This window comes from Syngnathus acus, chromosome 3, assembly GCF_901709675.1.
Source record: "Syngnathus acus chromosome 3, fSynAcu1.2, whole genome shotgun sequence".
In the NCBI taxonomy this organism is placed as follows: domain Eukaryota; kingdom Metazoa; phylum Chordata; class Actinopteri; order Syngnathiformes; family Syngnathidae; genus Syngnathus; species Syngnathus acus.
The window spans coordinates 19,733,100-19,757,069 of NC_051089.1; the positions used below are offsets into that span (position 1 = coordinate 19,733,100).

General features: G+C 45.2%; 1 protein-coding gene across 2 annotated transcripts in view; it reads left to right on the forward strand.

The window, feature by feature from the left end:
• Nucleotides 1-23,970, forward strand: part of LOC119120155 (transmembrane channel-like protein 3) — a 124,236-nt gene that overhangs the window by 71,847 nt on the left and 28,419 nt on the right. For both annotated transcript variants that reach the window (XM_037246787.1, XM_037246788.1), the window contains 6 exons: nucleotides 3,337-3,484; nucleotides 3,603-3,646; nucleotides 3,868-4,015; nucleotides 17,434-17,543; nucleotides 17,650-17,728; nucleotides 18,834-19,091. In XM_037246787.1, the coding sequence (XP_037102682.1) occupies nucleotides 3,337-3,484; nucleotides 3,603-3,646; nucleotides 3,868-4,015; nucleotides 17,434-17,543; nucleotides 17,650-17,728; nucleotides 18,834-19,091 (787 nt within the window). The remainder of the gene's footprint in view (nucleotides 1-3,336; nucleotides 3,485-3,602; nucleotides 3,647-3,867; nucleotides 4,016-17,433; nucleotides 17,544-17,649; nucleotides 17,729-18,833; nucleotides 19,092-23,970) is intronic.

A 23,970-nucleotide genomic window follows, 5' to 3' on the forward strand; every position in this document is an offset into this window, starting at 1 on the left:
AACTTTCAGCTCGGATGAAAAATAGGGCAATTTTATGTTCAATGAATGCTTTTAATGTTAGTCAACCCTGAAAATATCACATCCCGCTCGTTGATTGCCAAACTCAAGCTTAAGACTCAACAGTAAATAGGCAAGCAAGTTAAACAAATGTCAAATGGTGTATAACTGTGCAATATTAAACTAGTTACAATCGAACCTCAAAAGTCAAATGCTCCAAAGGTTGAAGAGTTTGGAATTCACCCATCATTTTCAGCAAAAATGTCTCAAAAGTCCAATTTAGAGGTAATTAGAAAGTGTTATATCGATGAAAACACCTGTACCTTATAAACTCGTGCTTTTAGAATATCACCAAGCCTGCCCTCAGCTTTTGTTGAAGAGCTTTTAAATGCTTTTATTTGTCAAGTTTTAACTAATGGATTCCATTGCCCTAATTACAACCAGAGTTTTTTCAGTCAAGAAAAAAATCACCACGGACGAATTTTATTGATTGCTTAGCTCCAAACATATTACTAATAGTAAATAATTCTCTTCATTCAGGGCAGTTCCCCCAGTCCTTAAAAGCTGCACTTGGAAAACCCCTACGAAAAAAAGACCTACACTGGATCTTCAATAATACTGTAGAACCCTGGATCTCGACCCCAATTCATTCTAGAACAGGGGTCTCAAACTCCAGTCCTCGGGGGCCGCATTCCGACATGTTTTCCAAGTTTCCCTCGTTAAACACACCTGATTCAATTATCAGGCTCCTGCAGAACGTGAGGATGAACTGATCATTTGAATCAGGTGTGTTTAACGAGGGAAACTTGGAAAACATGTAGGAATGCAGCCCCCGAGGACTGGAGTTTGAGACCCCTGTTCTAGAAGGAGCACCAAGAAGTGAAGCCGTCTCATTCCGAAGCAACAGTACATAAACCCACAAAAGAAAAAAAAATACAGTATACCAACAGCTTGGAGCACAGTCTTACGCAGTCCGTATGCAGCCCTTAACACGTCAGACATTTAAAAGACAAAGAATGATCTCAAAATAAATTACGTAAACATGACAAAATGACAATATTCAAAAACATAACATACGAAATAATGTCCCAATGAATCAATGTGAACAAAAGGATGGCTGTTGTATACAAATACAGTGAGATGCATGTAAGTGCACACAGACACTCACTACCGTGTCATTGTGCATGCGCAGAGGTGGAGATGGTGTGTTGCATCTCGTGGATATGTTCATTACAGAAAAGGCCCTACATTAAAGCTCACTCTTAAAAAGATGATATTCTAAAAGCATGAGTATATAAGGCAGTGGTCCCCAACCTTTTTTGCGCCACGGACCGGTTACGTGTCAGAAATATTTTCGCGGACCGGCCTTTATACAAATTAATAATACATTTATATAAATAAATAATACATTTATAATAAATATATAAATACGATGAAATAAAATGATGATATGACTGGCATAAAAACAAGTATAAACGACATAAAAATAAAACTCACCATTACGTTGAATTAGTGGGAGTACTGAGCTTGTTTCTCAGACACGAGCCGGTCCCATGTAGGCGTAATCGGAGACAATGACACCCGAAGTGGTTAAGGTTTGTCTTTTAATACAGGATGCTTGGTCTACATGTGCCGAAGCAGTTTTGAAGGCTTCATTGCCTCGTTAGCTAGCCTGTCGCCACATATTATGCAGTGTGGGCTTGGCGCGTCAGAGTCACCTGTGGCGATGAATTCATATTTTAAGTAGGACTCCAGATTTTGTTTTTTAAATGCAGCTTTCCTTTTCTTAGAACTCGTAGCCTCTTCTTCCGTCTCCTCATTGGGCTTTTTTCCCTTTCCAAAGAAGCTTTCCAAACATCTGTTTCTTGCTCATATTTGCTTGCTTTGCGGGCTCGACTGAGGTGACGTCACGTGACCGAGACGAGCGTCTTGACCTGAACCGACGGATGTAATTGGGAGAGAATCGCCAATTTTTTTACATTTTTCAAAATAAATTCTTAATCAGTTTTGCTAGCTTTGCGGGCTCGACTGGGGAAACATGTCACGTGACCGGGACGAGCGTCTTGACCTGAATTAACTGATCGTCGATCTTTTTTTTTTTCTGTGCGGCTTGGCGGTCCAGTACCAAGTGACCCACGGACCGGTAGGGGGTTGGGTACCCCTGATATAAGGTACAGGCCTCGTCCGGCCTCTTAAATATAACACATAGTAGCTCTCTTTTTACACGGTTGTTATCGCATGAACTCAACTCTTCAGCGTGAACCCCCGTGATCTTGTGGTCTCGTGGGTGCAGCTTTCCAGAAGCGCACTGCGCACGACTGCAGTCGAGCATCGTAATGGTAAAACGCACTAAACAACAACGCCAACTAACGTTGGTTTCCGAAGCTTATTTTGAGAATCAAGAAAAAGATTTCCTGACATTTTGTGTCAAAAAAAACGAATGTCGAGTACCAAGGCGTTTGACTTCCGGGGTTCCACTGTATGTAACTACAGGCCCATATCAAAATTTTCAGTTTTGAGGAAAAATAATTGAAAGTGTTATTTTACAACAGATTCACATTTTTATGATGAAAAACAATCTTTTTAATGCATTTCAGCCTGGATTTCGACACCACAGCACGGAGACTGCTCTTATTACAGTATTAAATGACATATGAATAATGATGCAAAACCACCATCTTGGTATTGCTCGATCTCAGTGCTGCATTTGACACAGATGATCATAATATACTGCTCGACAGACTAGAGCAGTGGGTGGGACTTACTGTTACTGTATTAAATTGGTTCAAATCTTACCTCCAAGATAGGGACTACTTTGTCTCAGTTGGTATTCATGAGTCTGAGCGAACAAAGATCACCTGGGGTTCTACGGTCGCCCATTCTAGGACCACTTCTAATAATATTCATGGACTGCCCCTTGCACAGATTGTGGAGAATCACAAAATATTTGATTATATTTGACACACAACTTTACATTTCAGCGTCATCACATGACTATAGTCCCTTACTTTCATTAAGTGTATTCATCATCAGCAAAAGTTATAATTTGCCGCTGGAATGAAATATCTCAATCAACAAATGTCACAGAATAATAATGTGGTTTTGCATTATGGCTGTATAAAGAGTACTTTGGTTTGAAAAATGACTCATGTTTGACTTGGGAGGTTCTGTCGCATTGCTGAGGTGGAGCCATTTTATATTTAACACCAGCCAGAGTTCAATGTCACTTGCCATCAAATGTACTGTATTTTCTAGCCTGATGATGATGATGTGAAAGAGAAATCCAGGGCTAAATTACAGTATTTTTTCATAAAGTGTTAGTAATTTTTTCTTATTTAGAATGGCCAAAAATTCCAGACTCAGCCTAGCCAGTGCTTCTGATGAAAACTTCACATTCTGCTGGAGGGTATTTTGTGCTTGGGATTACTTGATTGGAAATCCAGAAGCTGCAGAGAGCAAAGGAGCGGCTATCGTCAACAACATCAGGGTCAGACTGCTCTCAATATACAGTATACAGTGACAGATACCTTGTAAAAATAGACTATTGTAATACAAGATTCTGCTGTGTTTTTTACTTAAGCATTCAGTCTGTGCTTTCTTTATAGGAAGCCATTGTTGAAGAACAGGAGAAGAAGAAAGATACCAGTCTGTAGGTATCCTAGTTTTGCATCACAAAATGTTAATCCGTCTCGCAATGAGTCTACCTTGCTCGTTCTCATAAATTTCGATGGGACATACATTATGTAGAAAATTAAGCATACATTGTACCTCATGGGTCACTATTTAGAACTGAACTGAACTCCTTCTGTACCAAAATGATGACTTCTGAAACTGTTTTGGAAAACCATGTGTTTCTGTGTATTTCTTCAGGGCTGTTCTGATCAGTCTGCGTTTGTTAGCCAATATCCTCGTGTTGATGTCTCTAGCTGGCAGCATCTACATCATCTACTTTGTGGTGGACCGTTCTCAGAAATTGGAGCAGGAGAAACCAGAGCTGACGCTGTGGGAAAAGAATGAGGTATAGGAAGAAAAAAAAAGCAAATTAAGATTCATCATCATTAGATTAGATTAGCCATCATACAGTGCAGTTTCAAGGAATCGGTGAAAGTGGAAACCTCCCACTGATCCAACAAATGAGGCAATTGGCCGTGCAACCCAGTCGATTATCATCCATCCATCCATCCATCCATCCATCCATCCATCCATCCATCCATCCATCCCAACCCATCCATCCATCCATCCATCCACGGGGGTCGCGGGAGCCTATCCCAGCAGTCATCGGGCAGTAGGCGGGGGACACCCTGAATCGGCTGCCAGCCAAACGCAGGGCACACAGAGACGAACAACGATCCGCACTCGCATTCACATCTAGGGGCAATTTGTGCTCAATCGGCCAACCTAGCATGTTTTGGGGATATGGGAGGAAGCCGGAGTGCCCGGAGAAATCCCACGCGAGCAGGGAGAGAACATGCAAACTCCACACAGGGAGGGCCGGAGGTGGAATCAAACCCTCATCCTAACTGTGAGGCGGACGTGCTAACCAGTGCACCGCCTGCCGATTATCATTTAATACAATAACCACATGATTCATGTCGAGAACACCCATTAATTTCGGATTTTTGTTCCAGACCCAACAGCCATAGAAAGACCATATGTTTTTTCTTTTCTTTCTTTCTTTGTTCCTTTCTTTAAAATTTTACTCCTCCCATAATGATGCCAGTACTTGTGGTATTTAGTGTATATTCTCAATCTCTTGCTTGCAAAGTTCTCTAAATAAGAGACAGTCTTTTCTTAATACTGTTTATTTGTCATGCCTCGTTAAAGTTTATTGTAAAACTATTAAAAAAAAAAAAAGAATCAGAACACCAACAAAATGTCAATGTTCTTTCATCTTCTGAACCACCTAACAACTAAATTATTAATAGCACAAACATAATTACAGTCATGGATCATTTTAAATAATACACTGTGGCAGAAGGGAGGAGCACCCACCACTAAAAGTGAAAAACACGTCTTTATTCCAAGACTGCCAACAAGTGAGTAACAATGAGATTATTACACCACAAACTGGTGGGGAGGCATGGTTCTAATGTCTGCCACATAGTCCCCGCTCAGAACATCCAGAAGGACACTGGATACTCATAACGATAATTTCGCAGGGCGCTTCACTAACCTGCCACGACTATGTGTTCCATCCCTTGGTGGCGCAGATGAAACTTGTCGGGGAGACAGATGTTGGAAGACAACTGTCGTGCGAAAGGGACACTGAGGAATTTGGAGGACGACTACGGCGAGAGACTTGGACTGGCAACAGCACACCGCATGAAACTGAATGAGCCGGCGTGAGCCTATTCAATGAAAGACACGCCTTACGCACAGCCATATCAACAATAACCCTTTTGGACCATGCTCAATCACCCTAAATGAGCCATTATATGGTGATTGCAGGGGTGAGTGATGGGCGTCGTAGCGCACAAAAACAAAATAGACAGACATAAGCCTTGACGATACGAACACCCTAGGAAAGCTATGGTGGACAGGCATCAAGGTGCCTCGAGACAAAAAGGGAAAAGGCCGCACATTGAAACCTTCTGGCAGAAACTCACCAGGGACGTGAAATAGCTGACAGAGCACCAATTCAACAAGAGCGGTTTTAAGATTGCTTTTTGGAGCTGGACGTAACCCGAACAAACCCCGTGGAAGATGTTTCAACCCAGTTACCATCTGAGAGCGCAGTCTTAAGTGGCCGGTGAAACTGGTGGGAGGCAGTTGTACAGTGTTCCTGTACACCCAAGGACTCTGCCAATGCTGACCAGAGCTCCAACTCAAATTGGGGTCACCTGTCCGAGGTGCTATGAGACGTGGCACAACGAGCAATCCAGGATGATAGGAATGCGCAGAATAGAAATAAATGGTGGTACAAGCCAAATACATGAAAAAATCTTGATTGTGAAGAAGGGTGTTGCGGTCATGCTCTGTAATATTGTCAAGCCGACGAAATTCACCACAAGGCCTCGAGGAACCATCAGTTTTTTGCACCATGTGTAAGGGCTATTAGAATGCCTCACAATGCCCAAACGCTCCATTGTGGCAAACTCCTCATTTGCAATTGCCAATTAGGCTGCTCAAAGCTCCATCCGCTGGCAAAAACTGGTGGGCTTAGTGGGGATGAAATGCTCCATCCTGTGCTTAGTATCGGAGGTGGATAAGATATGAATTGTTTGAGAAGGAAAATCCGCATGCAAATGCTGATTAATGTCACCCGATGCCCAAAAGATTTGCATGTGTTTGTAGTGCAAGTCCCCCAGCCTCACACATGAAGGTAGCCAAGGACAGCGTCAATCAAACAGCTGTTAGCAACATCAACAAGTTGTCAGTGCGCACAGTCACCAACCTGGAGCTGAAATTGTTGATGGGTGAGCCACAACCAGTGGTCCACAACCAGCAGTCACCTTGTCGGCAGCAGTGAGTATAAGCAGGCTTACTTGGGACCCGCTGTCCACCAGAAAAGCGTCTTCCGATGAGTCTGTTCTGAAGAGCATCTTGGTCTTTGCCTGCACCAACAGCCCCCGCTGAACACTGGAGTTTACCGAGGCCTCGTAGGTGCAGGGGGAACACAACGGCGAGCCTTAGTGCCAAAACGCTGATGGAGGCACAGAGCCTTCGTGCGCCGCTTTCCACACACTCCTGCCATCCCTGTCGGGTCCATGTCCAGAAGGGAATTTGCCGCCACACTCTGCATGACGAACCACCTCTTAGCCAGGAGGATTTGATCCACTTCTTGAGCCAATCCCCGGTAATCGCCGGTCACCAGACAAGCAGAGTTCACCAGCACAGTGCGACTTGGAGGCGGTAACAGCCACAGGAAGATGTGAGGAAAGACAAAACCGCCTTCAGTCCGAGCCAAACAGCGACAGCATCTTGTCCATGAGAGCAATTGTCCGAGCCATCGCCCAACCTGGGCTTGTAAAGGAGCCTGTCTACCCTCTCAGAGTCCAGAGATCCATCGGAGGATGAACTCATTTCACCTTTACGAGATTCTTCCTCCATCGAACCTGTGAGAGTAATTGATGTACCGTCTGTCCAGCAGCCCATTCCCTCTGTCAATCTACCTGGGATTCAGATACCTGACCAAAATACAACCTCTGCTGTAGAAGAGGATTGTGATGCAATTGATCATGAATCTTCAGTGTGGAAGGGGAAATGGGAAAACCTTCAACTATGGACAGAGAAAACCAACTCTCGATCCAGATGTCATTGATCCTGTTGGAACGCCAACGCGGAAGATAATTCCTCCTCTGAATCTGTCATTGCAGAGCCTTCCAGCGACCAGATTCAACCGCACTCACCTGTAGAACCTTACCCTTCAAGCCCTGAACCAGAACCACGAACCAAGGAGACCGCCAGATCGACTGCAGTACTCTAAATTCGGTCATTTAATTCAGTTATTTAATGGCTTAAGCAGTGCTATCTCTTATGATCTTGAGGAGGTCAAAGAGGAAGGTCCATCTTCTTTGTATGCCAGTCAGTACAGCAACAACATATTGTGCAAACAATACTCACTGGCATATAAGGTACTCTGCTGTGGGAACTATAGATAATAAAACAGCTAAATGTCTTACACTGAAAGTCCACTTCTCTTGCTTTTAATTACCCGATACAATTGCATCGCTTCCAATTGACCTCAGGGCTTTCCAGCATGCTGCAGCACAATGTAGTACCACGCTGTAGGACTGAAAATGTAAAATTGAACTTGCCTTTGTAAATAATTGACTCTAAAAACCCATGAGATAAACAATTGTTTAAATATATAGCCATTCCTCTACATACGATTGCTTAAACATACGAATTTGAATATAATTAAATATTTGACTCAACATCGGGCAGTAGGCGGGGGACACCCTGAACCGGTTGCCAGCCAATTACAGGGCACACATCTATGGGCAATTTGGAGTGCTCAATTGGCCTACCAAGCATGATTTGGGATGGGGGAGGACCCAGAGAAAACCCACACAGGCACAGGGAGAACATGCAAACTCCACACATGGAGGGCCGGAGGTGGAATCAAACCCGCACCCTCCGAACTGTAAGGCGGACGTGCTAACCAATGTGCCACCATGCCGCCTTGGTGATGATTTCCTAACAATTACAACAAGAAATCATAAGAAAACATGAGCGCGGAGTGCGTGTGAGTGATCTTGCGAAACAATATGGCCGTAAAAACGTGTCAACAAATTCCACGATCATTCAAGATTCAAGAGTTTTTTATTCGCCATGTTTGAGCGTGCCAAACAAGGAATTTGACTTCGGTAAATAACACCCTCTGTTCAACATTTAGGTGACTAACAACACTCAGGACATGTGAAAAATGGCAAATATTCTCAAACATCCCCTGATCTTAAACTCCCAAAAGGGCAAGGAAAAACTCAAAACTCCAGCTAGGGGAAATGAGAAACCTTGAGAAGAGACCACAGATGGGAAGGTCCCTCTTCCAGGATGCCCAGGCTGCAATGGATGCAGAGAGGACACATAGTACAAACAGTGTAGACAAATTCAAAAAAGGTGTGGAGAGCAGGATGTTATTGCACAGTAATGACTCTGAGACTCTAAGAGTGGTGTGAGTTCATCAGAGCAACAGCCTGGGGGAAGAAGCTGTCGCTGTGTCTGCTGGTTTTGGCGTACCGAGCTCTATAACGCCGTCCGGAGGGGAGTAGTTCAAACAGACTGCAACCTGGGTGAGAAGGGTCTGTAGAGAGAGTTGCACGTTTCCTGGTCCTGGACAGGTACAAGTCTTGGATAGATGGGAGGTTGATTCCAATGATCTTTTCTGCAGTCCTGATTGTCCGTTGCAGTCTGTGCTTGTCTTGTTTGGAGGCCGATCCAAACCAGACAGTGATGGAGGTGCAGAGGACAGACTGGATGATGGCAGTGTAGAAGGTCTTCAGAAGCTCTCGCGACAGGTTGAACTTCTTGAGCTGTCTCAGGAAGTACAGCCTCTGCTGGGCCTTCTTCCGGACAGAGTCTATGTGGCCGGTCCATTTCAGGTCCCGAGAGATTGTGGTTCCCAGGAACTTGAAGGTGTCTGTGGAGAGAATAGTATTACTGCGGATAGTGAGGGGTAAAAGTGGTGAAGGGTCACGCCTGAAGTCCACTGTCATCTCCACGGTCTTGAGCGGGTTCAGCTCCAGGTGGTTTTGGCTGCACCAGTGGACCAGCCGCTCCACCTCCTGTCTGTACGCAGTCTCATCACCGTCCTGGATCAGTCCGATGAGAGTGGTGTCGTCTGCATACTTCAGGAGCTTCACAGGAGAGTCACCTGAGGAGAAATCATTGGTGTAGAGAGAGAAGAGCAGTGGGGAGAGGACGCACCCCTGAGGGGCTCCAGTATTGGTGGTCCGGGTGTCAGATGTGATGCCCCCCAGCCTCACACGCTGTCTCCTGTTGGTCAGGAAGCTGGTGATCCACTGACAGGTGGAGGCAGGCACCGCAAGCTGGATGAGCTTCTGTTGGAGGATGTCAGGAGCGATGGTGTTGAACGCCGAGCTGAAGTCCACGAACAGGATCCTGGCGTACGTTCCTGGGGTGTCCAGGTGGTGCAGGATGTAGTGCAGTCCCATGTTGACCGCATCATCCACTGACCTGTTTGCCCGGTAGGCAAACTGAAGGGGGTCAAGCAGGGGGCCCGTGACATCCTTCAGGTGGTTCAGCACTAACCTCTCGAAAGATTTCATGACCACAGATGTCAATGCGACAGGTCTATAGTCATTCAAACCTGTGATGGCGGGCTTCTTGGCCACTGGAACGATGGTGGAGCTCTTGAAGCACGAGGGCACCTCACACAGCTCCAGAGAACGGTTGAAGATCCTTGCAAAGGTGGGCGCCAGCTGCTCAGCGCAGACTTTCAAGCAGGAAGGTGACATGCCGTCTGGGCCCGGTGCCTTCCTGTTCTTTTGTCTCCGGAACATCTGGCGCACTTCCTCCTCGCGGATCTGGAGTGCGGGCGCGGCCTCTGCAAGAGAGAGAGTGGGTGACAACGATGATAGAGGTGTGGACAGAGCAGTTGTGGGGAGAGGTGAGTATGTAGATTGTGCTGCAGGAAGTCCCGTTGTGTGGGAGGACCGATCAAACCTGCAGTAGAACCTGTTTAGCTGGTTAGCAAGCCTTGGGCTCTCCACAGGACGGGGGGTTCGTTTCTTGTAGCCCGTGATGCTCTGCAGACCTTTCCACACTGTTGAGGGATCAGGATTGGCAGAGAGGTGTCTCTTCAGGTTCTCCCCGTAACACCTCCTGGCTTTCCTGACCTCTCGGTTCAGTGTGTTTCTGGTCTGCTTGAACAGGTCGCGGTCGCCGCTCCTGTAGGCCTCCTCCTTGACTTTGCGCAGCCTCCTGAGGTTCGGTGTAAACCAAGGTTTGTCGTTGTTGTACGTGCAGAAGGTCTTAGTCTGCACACACAGATCCTCACAAAAACTGATGTATGATGTGACAGTGTCAGTGAGTTCATGCAAGTCTGAAGTTGCAGCTTCGAAAACTCCCCAATCGGTGCAGTCAAAGCAGGCTTGGAGGTCCTGCCTTGACTCCACTGTCCACTTCCTCACAGTCCTCACCACAGGCTTAGAAGTTTTTAGTTTCTGCCTGTAGGCCAGGATCAGATGAACTAGACAGTGGTCTGAGAGTCCTAAAGCTGCACGAGCCGCAGAGTGGTATGCATCCTTGATCACGGCGTAGCAGTGGTCCAGAGTCTGTGCCCCTCTGGTGGGACACGTTACGTGCTGTCTGTATCTGGGGAGTTCGTGTGCGAGGTTCGCCCTGTTAAGATCACCCAGAACAATGATTAGTGAATTTGGTAGAAGTTTCTCCATGTCTGTTACCTGGTCAGCCAGCATCTGCGTGGCTTCACTTGCACGTGCGTGTGGTGGAATGTAAACAGCCGCCATGACAATCGAGGAGAACTCCCGTGGTGAATAGAACGGCCGGCAGTTTATGAAAAGTGTTTCTAGGAGAGGGCTGCAAAACTCTTTCAACACCGTGACATCAGTACACCAACGTTCATTAATGTAGAAACAGAGACCACCTCCCTTTGATTTTCCGGAGAGCTCCGCGCTGCGATCTGCACGAGTTAGCCGAAACCCCGCTAGCTCCACGGCGTGGTGGGGGGTTCGTTCGCTGAGCCACGTTTCAACAAAGCACAGCGCGGCGGATCTGCTGAAGTCCGTGTTCCTTGAAGTGAGGAGCAGCAGGTCGTCCATCTTGTTCGCCAGGGAGCGGACATTTGCCAGATGAATTGACGGTAGGGCAGAACGGAACCCTCTCTGCCTCAGCATTACGAGTGCTCCGGCTCGTTTTCCGCGCCGCCGTCGTCGCGCTAGCTTGTATAGCACCGCCACTCCGGCTAGAATCTCCGACAAACAGTCTGAATCAGAGAGAACAGGAGAGAAAATACCAGAAGAAGACTGTCCGATGTTTAACAACGCTTCTCTGGTAAAGGTGATCCGGGATGGACAGCAGAGGACACAGAAAACACACAAAATAAGACAAAGAAACAGAGAGCGACTCACCGTGGCTGCCATCCGCGGCGCCATCATATGACATTAAGCAGAAGGAAGCGCTCAAAGCGGTCAAGCCACCCAAGAGGATCACTATAATTCTAAATGTCGCAGCCCTACCCTGAAAGAGCTGGAATGCCTTTTGCTTGTATGGATAAAGGACAAGGAGAATATTGGTAAAACGATGACTGAAACAATCATATGTGATAAGGCCAACGCAATATATATTGTGTTGTGTTAACGTTATGTAAGTCAAATAAAAAAAAAACTGAAAAATAGAAAAACTATGTACATATATATATATATATGTGTATGTTTATATATAAAGTCAAAGTCTGCTTTATTGTCAATTTCTTCACATGTCAAGACACACAAAGAGATCGAAATTACGTTCCCACTATCCCACGGTGACAAGACAGTACACAATATACATACAAGTAAACAACACAAAAAGTAAAAACAAGAAGGCACAAACAATGAATAAATAAGAGTGATGAATAAATAATGAATAAATAACATAATAAATAAGAGGAGCAAAAATGGAGTAAGTGTGCATACAGCAGACAGTCAGAATATAGCGCAAAAGTACAGGACGCTACGCAGAAGGGGGGAGAGAGTTCAGGATCCTAACAGCCTGGAGTATGAAGCTGTTGGTGAGTCTGGTGGTGCGGGAGCGCAGGCTCCTGTACCTCTTCCCAGAGGGCAGAAGATCAAACAAAGAGTGAGCGGGGTGACTCACATCACTCACAATCGTGGTCGCCTTGCGGGTCAGATGGGAGGTGTAAATGTCCTTCAGGGAGGGGAGTGAAGCACCAATAATCTTACCAGCCGTGTTCACTATGCGCTGCAGGGCCTTCATGTTGTATTCAGTGCAGCTACCACCCAAAAACAGCAATACAACTGGAGAGGACGCTCTCAATGGTGCCACGATAGAATGTAGTCATGACGGCCGGAGGAGCACTTGCTCGTCTGAGTTTCCGCAGGAAGTACAGGCGGCGCTGAGCTTTCTTCGCCAGTGTTGCGGTGTTGGTGGACCAGGAGTGGTCCTCACTGATGTGCACCCCCAGGAATCTGGTGCTGCTCACTCTCTCCACCACAGCACCGTCGATGGTCAGTGGCAGGTGTTGGGTGTGACCATTCCGGAAGTCAACAACAATCTCCTTGGTCTTGTTGACGTTCAGCAGGAGGTTGTTGTCCCTGCACCACGTGGCCAGAAGGTCGACCTCCGACATGTATTGAGTCTCGTCGCCCCCGGTGATGAGACCCACCAGAGTCGTGTCGTCGGCATATTTCAGCACGCGGTTGCTACTGTAAGTTGCAGTACAGTCATGCGTCAGCAGGGTGAAGAGCAGCGGACTGAGCACGCAGCCTTGGGGGGCCCCCGTGCTCAGCGTGATGCTGGCGGAGATTTTTTCGCCAACACGTACCACCTGAGGCCTCTGACAGAGGAAGTCCAGTAGCCAGTTGCAGAGGTAGGTACTGAGGCCCAGCTTGTCGAGTTTGCAGATGAGTCGCTGTGGTACAATGGTGTTGAATGCAGAACAGAAGTCCACAAACAGCAATCTCACATACGAGTCCCTTCTCTCCAGCTGGGTGAGGGCTGAGTGGAGGGCAGAGCAGATGGCATCCTCAGAGGACCGTTTGGCTCGGTACGCAAACTGGAAGGGGTCTATGGTGGGGGGGAGAATGGATCTGATGTGCTCCATGACAAGCCGCTCAAAGCACTTCATGATGATGGGCGTCAGTGCCACGGGGCGGTAGTCATTGAAGCAGGACGGAGCAGGTTTCTTCGGCACAGGTACGATGGTGGCAGCCTTGAAACATGATGGGACGATGGCCTGCTGCAGGGAAATCTTAAAGATGTCCGTGAAGACACCCATCAGCTCCCCAGCGCAGTCCTTCAGTGCTCGACCTGGGATGTTGTCAGGGCCCGCCGCCTTACGGGTGTCGATAGCGGCAAGCGTCCTCACGCTATCGGCAGAGAGGCACAGGGGCTGCTCGTGTGAAGGGGGAGGGGTCTTCAGCGGGCAAGTGCTGTTCTGAGCGTCAAAGCGAGCAAAGAAGCGGATCAGAGCGTTGAGCAGACGGATGTTGCCCTCACAGCTCTGCGGCGCGGGCTTGTAGTCCGTGATGGTCTGAATGCCCTGCCATAGGCTCCGTGCGTCCCTGCTGTCCTTGAAGTGGGTGGTAATCTTGCAAAAGAATGCCTTTTTCGCTTCCTTGATGCCCCGGGACAGGTCGGCCCTCGTTGTTCTCAAGACAGCCTCATCCCCCGCTCTGAAGGCTTTGTCCCTGGCCCTCAGCAGCCTGAGGACATCCCCTGTCAGCCATGGCTTCCAGTTAGCCCGAGTGACGATGAATTTTGTGCGAGTCACATCATCAATGCACTTCGTGATGTAAGAGGAAACAGAGTCAGTATACTCCTCTATGTCCGTCCGATTGTTGCAAGTGGCCGCCTGCTTAAATATTTCCCAGTCAGTAGTGCCAAAGCAGTCTCGAAGCACATCAGAGGCACCCTCAGGCCACACTCTTACCCGCTTGCGAGCCGGCCTGGATGCTTTCACCCTTTGTCTGTATGCGGGCATAAGCATAACAGTGATATGGTCAGAAAGTCCAATATGGGGGAGGGGGGCGGCTTTGAAAGCTCCTTTATGTGTAGTGTAGACCAGGTCCAGGAAGCTGTCACCACGTGTTGGAAAATTAACATGCTGGTGAAGCCTCGGAAAAACAGACTTAAGGTTAGCATGATTAAAATCCCCAGCGAAGATGGTGAAACCATCAGGGTGCGCCGTCTGTTGTTCACTGACAGCCTGGTAGTTCACTAAGAGCCGCGATCCTGTCGCTTTCAACGTTGGAAGGCAGGATGTATACCGCGACTAGCAGAATCGCTGTAAATTCCCTTGGCAGGTAAAAAGGACGGCACTTAATGATCACAAACTCTGCCAGTGGCGAGCAGTGCATGCATACAACTACAGAGTCCCGGCACCATTCGTCACGGATGTATACACATATTCCTCCTCCTCGCGATTTTCCCCCTTTTACAATGGCCCGGTCCGCTCGATAGCACGCTAGCCGCTCCAGATGCACAGCAGAGTCCGGAATGTTGACAGTCAACCAAGTCTCAGTGAACACGAGCACACAGCAGTTACTCACTGTCCTGTTCGTAGATCTCAGCAGGCGAATGTAATCCATTTTGTTGTCAAGCGATCGAACATTCGCCAGAAGAATGGAAGGCACGGCCGGGCGAGCCTGGCCCGGACGCCTCCGCGCTTGCCCCTCTTCTGCCTCCTCGCACACCGCTTCCGATGCTTTCTATCCAGGGGAGGAGTAGCAGGCGAGTCCGGCGATGTTTCAGGCCGGAGCAGTCCGAGTTCCTTTAATGTCTCAGCTTCAAAGTTCAGAACGCCACAAAACTCGCTTTCGCCGATGTCGAGCAGAACCTGCCTGCTGTACTTGTAGCACGACGTAGTACGACGAGACGAACACGTAAAACTGTCGGACAAACACTCATTAAACGAACAAAACACCGTTCGGGCGGGACAGAGAGAGGTCGCTGCGTGTGCACGCGCCGCCATGTGTGCAAAATCTGAGAGAGAGAGAGAGATAGATAGATACCGTAATTTCCGCACCAGCTAAAATCCGGGGATATTTTAGTTTTTTTCTTATATAAGCTGCACCGGACTATAAGCCGCACGTGCACACGAGTTTTTTTTACAAAGAAAGACAGTCCACAGAAAGCCTTTTTAAAGTTTTAATAACATACTTTAACATGTCTTTCTAAACATTGCCTGTGACGCAGCAGTAGTACCGCAGCAACACGGAAGTGTGCACGCGAGTTATTAACAAAGAAAGACTGAACACAGAAAGCTTTTTTAAAGTTTTAATAACATACCTTAACATTTCTTTCCAAACACTGCCTGTGACGCGGCAGTAATACCGCAGCAACACGGAAGTAACACAGCACTAATAGGGTTTGATTAAATAAAACATACCGGTAAAAGTCACTGAGACGCGGCGGTAACACAGCAGCAACACGGTAGCACAGCACTAACAGGGCTGATTAAAAAAGCATACAAGTAAAAGTAAAAAAAAGAGCTTCATCATCTTCATCTTCCTCCTGTGCATTGAAACCATCGAAGTCTTCCGATTGGAATAGCGTTAGTTATCCTTTGCCACACACTTTCTCAGTATCTCTTTCGTCGTGGGTTTTATGCATTTCTTCTAGCATTTTCCATGATGAGGGTCTGTTCATGCTAATTTTATTCATGCACGAAGCGCTAAATTACATTAAACTAGCGAGCGACACGTATAGCTCCAGAGTAGACGGGACCACGAAATAAAGAAAAGGGTGATGCAACACAATGTCATCAACATCGACTGCCTTTAGCTTAAAAGCGGCATCATATGCATTTCTTTTGTCCCCCATAATGACGGTTTGTGTATAAAAGCTTCCTTTCAGTATTGTCCATCTTGATCTCGTTCTGTCTCATCTTTGTGTAAATTCTACGGCACTATTTGCCTGGCGGATGGACATGCGATCAACACACCACTTTTCTCCCCAGTGACCGTGTCATACATCCCTCCACCCAGCAAAGCGGTGCCGCACAACAGCGGTCCACAGCCTTTTTACGAGTGTATAAAAGTGATCAAGTCATCACAAAAATCACGGAAGAAATCCTATATAAGCCGCACCGGACTATAAGCCGCAGGGTTCAAAATTTGAGAAAAAAGTCGCGGCTTATAGTCCGAAATTTACAGTATATATATATATATGTGTATATATATATATATATATATATATATGTGTGTATATATACATATATATGTGTATATATATATATATGTGTATATATATATATGTGTATATATATATGTATAATAATTTGAAGTTCACATATTGTAAGTCATGGGAAGTTACGGAATGTATGTATACCTGTGACTCTAAGGTACGGTGACAATAAAAAACCCTTTTTGATTATTTATTTGTAATTTATTTATTTTTACATCTAATGCACTTGTTTTATTGCTATGTGTAATTAGCTGCAGTATTTATTAAGGAGGCGGCTCGGTGGAGCACTGGTTAGCACGTCCGCCTCACAGTTAGGAAGGTGCCGGTTCGATTCCACCTCCGGCCCTCCCTGTGTGGAGTTTGCATGTTCTTCCCGTGCCCGCTTGGGTTTTCTCCGGGTACTCCGGTTTCCTCCCACATCCCAAAAACATGCTTGGTAGGCCAATTGAGCACTCCAAATTGCCCCTAGGTGTGAGTGCGAGTGCAAATAGTTGTTCGTCTCTGTATGCCCTGCGATCGGCTGGCAACCGGTTCAGGGTGTCCCCCGCCTGCTGCCCGATGACTGCTGGGATAGGCTCCAGCACGCCTGCGACCCCCGTGGGGACAAGCGGTATAGAAAATGGATGGATGGATTTATTAAGGAGTTATTGTTGTTGTTTTGGCTGTGGAATGAATGAAACGAATTACAGTGTATTCTTACAAAATATTTTGTTAGAGGAAGAGTAGTAGAAAATTGTGACTTGTGGAAAATTGTGACTTGTGGTCCACTGAAAAAACAGTAAACTCATTGTTTTGAACTTGTCCTTGGCTACATATGTTTCGTTAACTTTGAGTGTATCCCAATGAGAAAGAACAAACATGGCAAGGAACTAGTACAATATCACATTTAAACTCAGCTATCATTTAAAAAGCTGGCGCATAACGGGTGGAGACGAATGAATTCAAAGGATATTCATTAAGAATTATAACTGGCTCCTGACACATTTTTGCACATCTCAACCATGGACCAGTGCCAAATTAACTGTTCTACCACTGTTGGCTGACCCACCTGTCTCTTCCTGGAAAACAATGTCTAACATGTCTAACCACTCTTCCTTCATCGAGGTGAGTGTTGTGGTTTCTCTCATCACCATGATTGCTCCATCAGCCTTTGAACTAGTAGCTCAGCTAGAGATGTATCATCCAAGAACATCACTGCGTTTCCAGCTGGCAAGGTATTTCAACTGTAGTGACTATAAGTTTTTAAGTTATAAGTTCATGATACAACATGATTTTTGTCTTTCCTTACTTCACATTAATTTTATGATTATGTGTTCACAGAGTGCTTGTTTTATATTTGGGCAATCTCTACAGTCTTATTATTGCCCTCCTCGATAAGGTCAACAGTATGAGCTCTGCAGTAAGTATCTCGTAAACCATATAAAATATTTAATGTATTTTTTTTACACAAGGAGCTTTTTTAAATCATTTGTTCATTCTATACTGAGATTGGTATAAAAAGTATCAACAACAAAAATCAGGTAGCACTCCTGACTGGCATTTATTGATGTGAAAGAACAGCAGCACAGAACCTCACTCAGATGATTTAGTGCCTACCCTATCCTATCTGACTACTGACTCCCTATCTGAGACTCAGACACTCAATAGAGGAAACTATTTTCAGTTCCTTCACTCAGTGATCTTTTCCGGTCAATCACCACTTAAAGTATGTAATCAGAAGTGCCTGGGGAAATGTAGATTTTAGGGTAAATTGAATATCACCCTTTTGACTCACTGTAACAAAGACGTAAAGTAAAAGACAATATTTGGGTGGTTCACTGAAAGTATAATTCTAGAGTGAGACATGTAGCAAACAAAAACAGTGATATTTGAGAAGTGAAATGAAATTTATAGGACTTACAGAAAGTGTGCAATCATTACTTGAACAAAAGTAGGCAGGTGCATAAATTGGGGCACCCCAACAGAAAAATCCTCCTCTTGCAGAAATACTTTCTGTATATCCTAAATACTTCATTTCACTTCTCAAATATCACTGTGTTTGTCTGCTTTATGATATATTTAACAGAAATTGCTGATCCGAACAACCAATGATTTATAAAGGAAAATCATGAAAATGATCAGGGGTGCCCAAACTTTTTCATACCTAAAGGAACCCAGTCACTGCTAATGTAGTGGCCTAATGGACAAAAATGGTCTTTATAAGTCTATGACTAAACTGTTCTAAATTACTGAAAGCACCTCTGCCTTTAAGTACCTAGGCAGGTTAAGTTCCCACCCAATTTGAGTGAGCATGTGAGTGTGAATTTCCACCAGTCCTGGGTAGAGTCTGATTATTGTTTTTGTCACAGTCACTTAGTTGGTGTTTGCAAAAAACTTGTTTCATGACTTTTTAATGTAAGGCTAACAAAATACAATAATGTATTTGGAAAAATAAAATTTAGATTTTACACATTTAAAAGAGACAGACTGTCATGGTAAAGACAGTATATATGGATGTTTCCCAGATTCCAGCGAGTCCAGCAAACTGGTCTGACACCAACTCCTACTTAGCAACTATCGCGCAGCCTGTTGCATCCAGCCTATCTACTACCCTGGTGTCTGAGATCTCACATCGCAACAGCACCATCGCCACCATTACCACAATGCTGGATGTCACCAACAGAAGCAGGGGCAGCTCTGAGACCCTCTCCAACCAGACAGCTCAGTTTGAAAAGAACACTCGCTCTCAACAGGACCAGTGCTGGGAAACCTACGTTGGGCAGGTAATGTTTTTGATTTACAGTAGTTACAGATACAGTAATAATATGTCAAGTGGCCTAAATCTAATATAGTGCTGTGGTCAGTCCTTATGATTGGCTGTAATCTGTTCAGTATGTACCACACCTCTCACCCTTAGTCAAATGGGTTAGGTTCCAGCTGGCTTGTGACACTGAACAAGTGGTATAGAAAATGTATGAATTTGAATTATAATCTATAGATGAGATATTGTCACACCATGGTGATGTTGTCTCGTCTAAGATTTGTTTTTGTCCTGTCCTTTTGTTTTATTTTGAAATCCCATTTCCCCTGATTTCAGTTCACTTGCCCTTCCTCATGTGTCCTGTGATTCTGCTGACGCGAACGAAGTGGAAGAGTGGATACGTTGTGGGAGGCTGAGATAAAGTGTTGTTAGAGCTGCTCTTACAGCTCTAAGCCAATCAGTGGCAAAGATACAGATCAACTTGTTCCCATTGGTCTCTCGGCCAATAGTGTGCTGTAAAGTCATATGGGCAGACAAAGTCCCGCGCTCCAAGTGACGCTGCAAAAAGCCGAGGCGCACCGAATATAGTATACGCAATATTTGTTTTCATAAAAACCCGCGATGCACAGAGTTCGCAATAGGTGAAGCGCAAAGTGGTGAGGGCTCACTGTATAGCGACGTATGAACTATTCAGCTTACATTAAGTCTCTCGGAACGAGTTCTGTTTGCGTATGTTGGTGACTGGTGAAAGGAAATGGAAAGATGTGACAGGGCACTTCAGCTGCGGAGAGGCTGCTTGTTTCTCTTAAATCGGCCACGGAGAGGCTAATCCTTGTGATATGTTGAAGTAGTCATAAGTAGAAATGTCCATGTAAATTTTGGTGTCAATTTATAGCTGTTTTTGTACATTTTAAGCGATAGACTGTACAATGATTTACAATGGGGAAATTGTCTTTCTTCCGTGACATCAACCAAGACATGGGGTGGGGGGCTATTCCTTTTCCAAAGTAGGTGTTTTAAGCCATTTGTTGTTTCATTACTCCTCCAAAATGAATGGATAAAATACAAAATGCTTGTTCTTTCATTTGTCTGATAACAAAAAATACATAAACTGGGCTAGTTAGTGAAAAATTAATCATTTTCAGTATACCCTCCCTTTAATCTATTGTACCGTAATTTTCGGACTATAAGTCGCTCCGGAGTATAAGTCGCACCAGCCATAAAATGCCCAAAAATGTGAAAAAAAACCATATATAAATCGCTCCGGAGTATAAGTCGCATTTTGGGGGGCAATTTATTCGACAAAATCCAACACCAAGAACAGACATGAACGAGCAACAACAGGCTAAACGATACGGTATGCTAACGTGACAAACACAAACGAGGAGCTGAGAACGGGCCTGACGTAACATTCAGTTATTTAAAAAAAACTATTACATAAATAACACGTTTATAAAACCATCTGTGTCACTCCAATTCATTAAATCCATCGATCGTCCTTTGTCAACAATGCCGTGTGCCGCGCCGCAATTCAAATTATTCCACAGGCCCATACAACGATATATAAACTATATTTTAAATAACTATCACATAAACAACAATATTATCAAACCATTTGTGTCACTCCAAATCATTAAATCCATCGATCAAATTTCTCGTCTTTTATCGATCGTCCTTTGTCAACAATGCGTGCGCGCCGCTGACGGCTCTTGCACTTAAAAATATTCCACAAGCCCATATAACGATATATAAATTATATATCAAATAACTATTATATAAGCAATAATGTTATCAAACCATCTGTGCACTCTAAATCATTAAATCCATCGATCAAATTCCTCGTCCTTTGTCAACAACGCCGCGCGTGCGTGCGCCCTGACGTCAGCCTCGTCGTTACTCCACAGATCTACTATATAACTATATTGTAGCGTTAACAAAGTTCAAGGAAAGACGTGGGTTTGGTAAACGGCTCTTTATTTAACAAAACAAACTTCCAGGCGTGTGGCGGCGTGGACTTCCAGCCACGGAAATGGAAGAGAGCTCCTTAGACGATAGGTATGCTAACGTGACAAACACAAACTAAGAGCTGAGAACGGCCCTGACGTAAAATTCAGAGTTATTCAAAAAACTATTACATAAATAACACGTTAATAAAACCATCTGTGTCACTCCAATTCATTAAATCCATCAATCGTCCTTTGTCAACAATGCGTGCGCGCCGCTGACGGCTCTTGCACTTAAAAATATTCCACAGGCCCATATAACGATATATAAATTATATATCAAATAACTATTATATAAGCAATAATGTTATCAAACCATCTGTGCACTCTAAATCATTAAATCCATCGATCAAATTCCTCGTCCTTTGTCAACAACGCCGCGCGTGCGTGCGCCCTGACGTCAGCCTCGTCGTTATTCCACAGATCTACTATATAACTATATTGTAGCGTTAACAAAGTTCAAGGAAAGACGTGGGTTTGGTAAACGGCTCTTTATTTAACAAAACAAACTTCCAGGCGTGTGGCGGCGTGGACTTCCAGCCACGGAAGTGGTAGAGAGCTCCATACAATAGGACCGGGCGTGCGTAAAAGCCATGACCGAGCCCCATCCACCGTCCCCGGACAGCCACCCGGCTGAGCGCCGGCCCTCGACTTCCATCCACGGAGCTGAAAGACAGCTCGGTAGAGTAGGACCGGGCATGCGTAAAAGCATTGTCCGAGCCCCATCCACCGTCCCTGGACAGCCACCCGGCCGAGCGCCGGCCCCCGACTTCAATCCACGGAAGTGAAAGAGAGCTCCGTCGAGTCAATCTTTGTCCTTTATGTAAACAACGCCGCGTCGCGCTGCTGACGTCGCGCTGCTGACGTCGCGCTGCTGACCGCGACGTCGCGCTGCTGACGTCACTTGAAATTCAAATTACAGTAATCCCTTGCTACATTGCGGTTCGTTTATCGCGGTTTCCTTTTTTTTTTTTTTTTTGTTGAAAATCTTTGAAAAAAAACATAAGTCGCTCCTGAGTATAAGTCGCCCCCCCACCCAAACTATGAAAAAAATTAAATAACTGTGTGGAGTTTGCATGTTCTCCCCGGGCCCGCGTGGGTTTTCTCCGGGCACTCCGGTTTCCTCCCACATCCCAAAAACATGCTTGGTAGGCCGATTGAAGACTCCAAATTGTCCCTAGGTGCGAGTGCAAATGGGATAGGCTCCAGCACTCCCGCGACCCCCGTGGGGACTAAGCGGTTCAGAAAATGGATGGATGGATAAACAACAATATTATCAAACCATTTGTGTCACTCCAAATCATTAAATCCATCGATCAAATTTCTCGTCCTTTATGTCATCCTGGTGACAGAGGACATGTCCAGAGGATATGGCGCTTTAGTGTTAATTACTTTATTTGATTTTTTTCTCTCTATTTTTCATGTTTTGAATATGTTCAAGATAAAGATATCAAAGCATGTGAAGTGATCAACTATACTAAAAATAACATGTGAAGTAGTCAACTATACTTGTAAGTAAGTGATGTGTTAATGATCAAGTAAAAATTTGTGAAAAAAAACATATATGAGTCGCTCCTGAGTATAAGTCGCCCTCCACCCAAACTATGAAAAAAAAACGCGACTTATAGTCCGAAAATTACGGTAATTGTAAAAAAATATACAACTAGATGATTACCATCATCATTGCATGTTATGATACCAATTCTAGGAAATATCTTGTCTGAAATGATCGACCTCTTGTCGTTCTGAGAGTCACATTTAGAAGTACATACTATGATGTGTTGTTTTCCCTCTCAGCTCAGTTGATGCCTACAACCAAATTGAATTATTCTAAATTAGGTTAATTTCATATCCGTTTGGCAGGATTGAGTAGTGAGTGAGTAGTGAGTGAGTAGTGAGTGAGTAGTTCATACGCGTGCATCACAATTCTGAGGTTTGGGTTTCAAATCGATAAGTGATAGTCTGATAGTTTAGAAGGACATACTTTGATGTTTTGTTTTTCCTCTCAGCTCACTTGATGCCTACAACCTAATTGAATTCAGGCTCCTGCAGAATGTGAGGATGAACTGATCATTTGAATCAGGTGTTTTTAACGAGGGAAACTTGGAAAACGTAGGAATGCGGCCCCCGAGGACTGGAGTTTGAGACCCCTGGCTTAGATATATTAAAAGATGGATTTGATGCCGAGCAAGGTCTGGTGAATATACAAGAATGAATAAACAAACATACACAAACTGGTCGAGAAAGTCTCTCAACACAATCATGGCTTGGAAAACCGCAGGAGCATTAGTGAGTCCTAATGGCATGACTGGGTATTCGTTGTGGCTGCTAGGGGTGTTAAACCCTGTTTTCCATAGGCTTAATCAGTGGCTTGGTCTGGGCACTAAATGTCTCATAAGCCCCCAGTCTATTAGGTTATCATATGTTCCAGAGTAATAGTACATGGAGGTTTATGACTCCACTCTGGTCCTTTTGGCTGGACAGGCTGATACGAGGTGATCTTGTTTCCACTGTAAAAGCACCGACCTTCCTGTTGTCTGCGCCGTCTCTCCTCCACGCTCTGCCCAGTTGCATGGGCTCCTCCTCTTGTCCCAAGGGAATGTGCTGGGACTGGTTAGATGGCAAACAGTGAGGAGCGGTCGCACCTGATGCTTGGGAATCCCTCTGTCATCCTCAACCTGTGACTGCAAGTCTTCTTGACCTTCCGCAATCTGTGATCTGTTCCAATGGTGACAGTAATTCTCGAACTGCTCCTTAGACTCCCTTGTCCAGATTACGTGACAGATCAACTGGAACGTGTACTAGCTCCAAGATGGACTCTGCCAGCCCCTTAAGGAAGATGTCATAGAGTTCCACTGGCTCTCTACAGCCAGGGTGTAAAAGGGGATGGCATAGTCA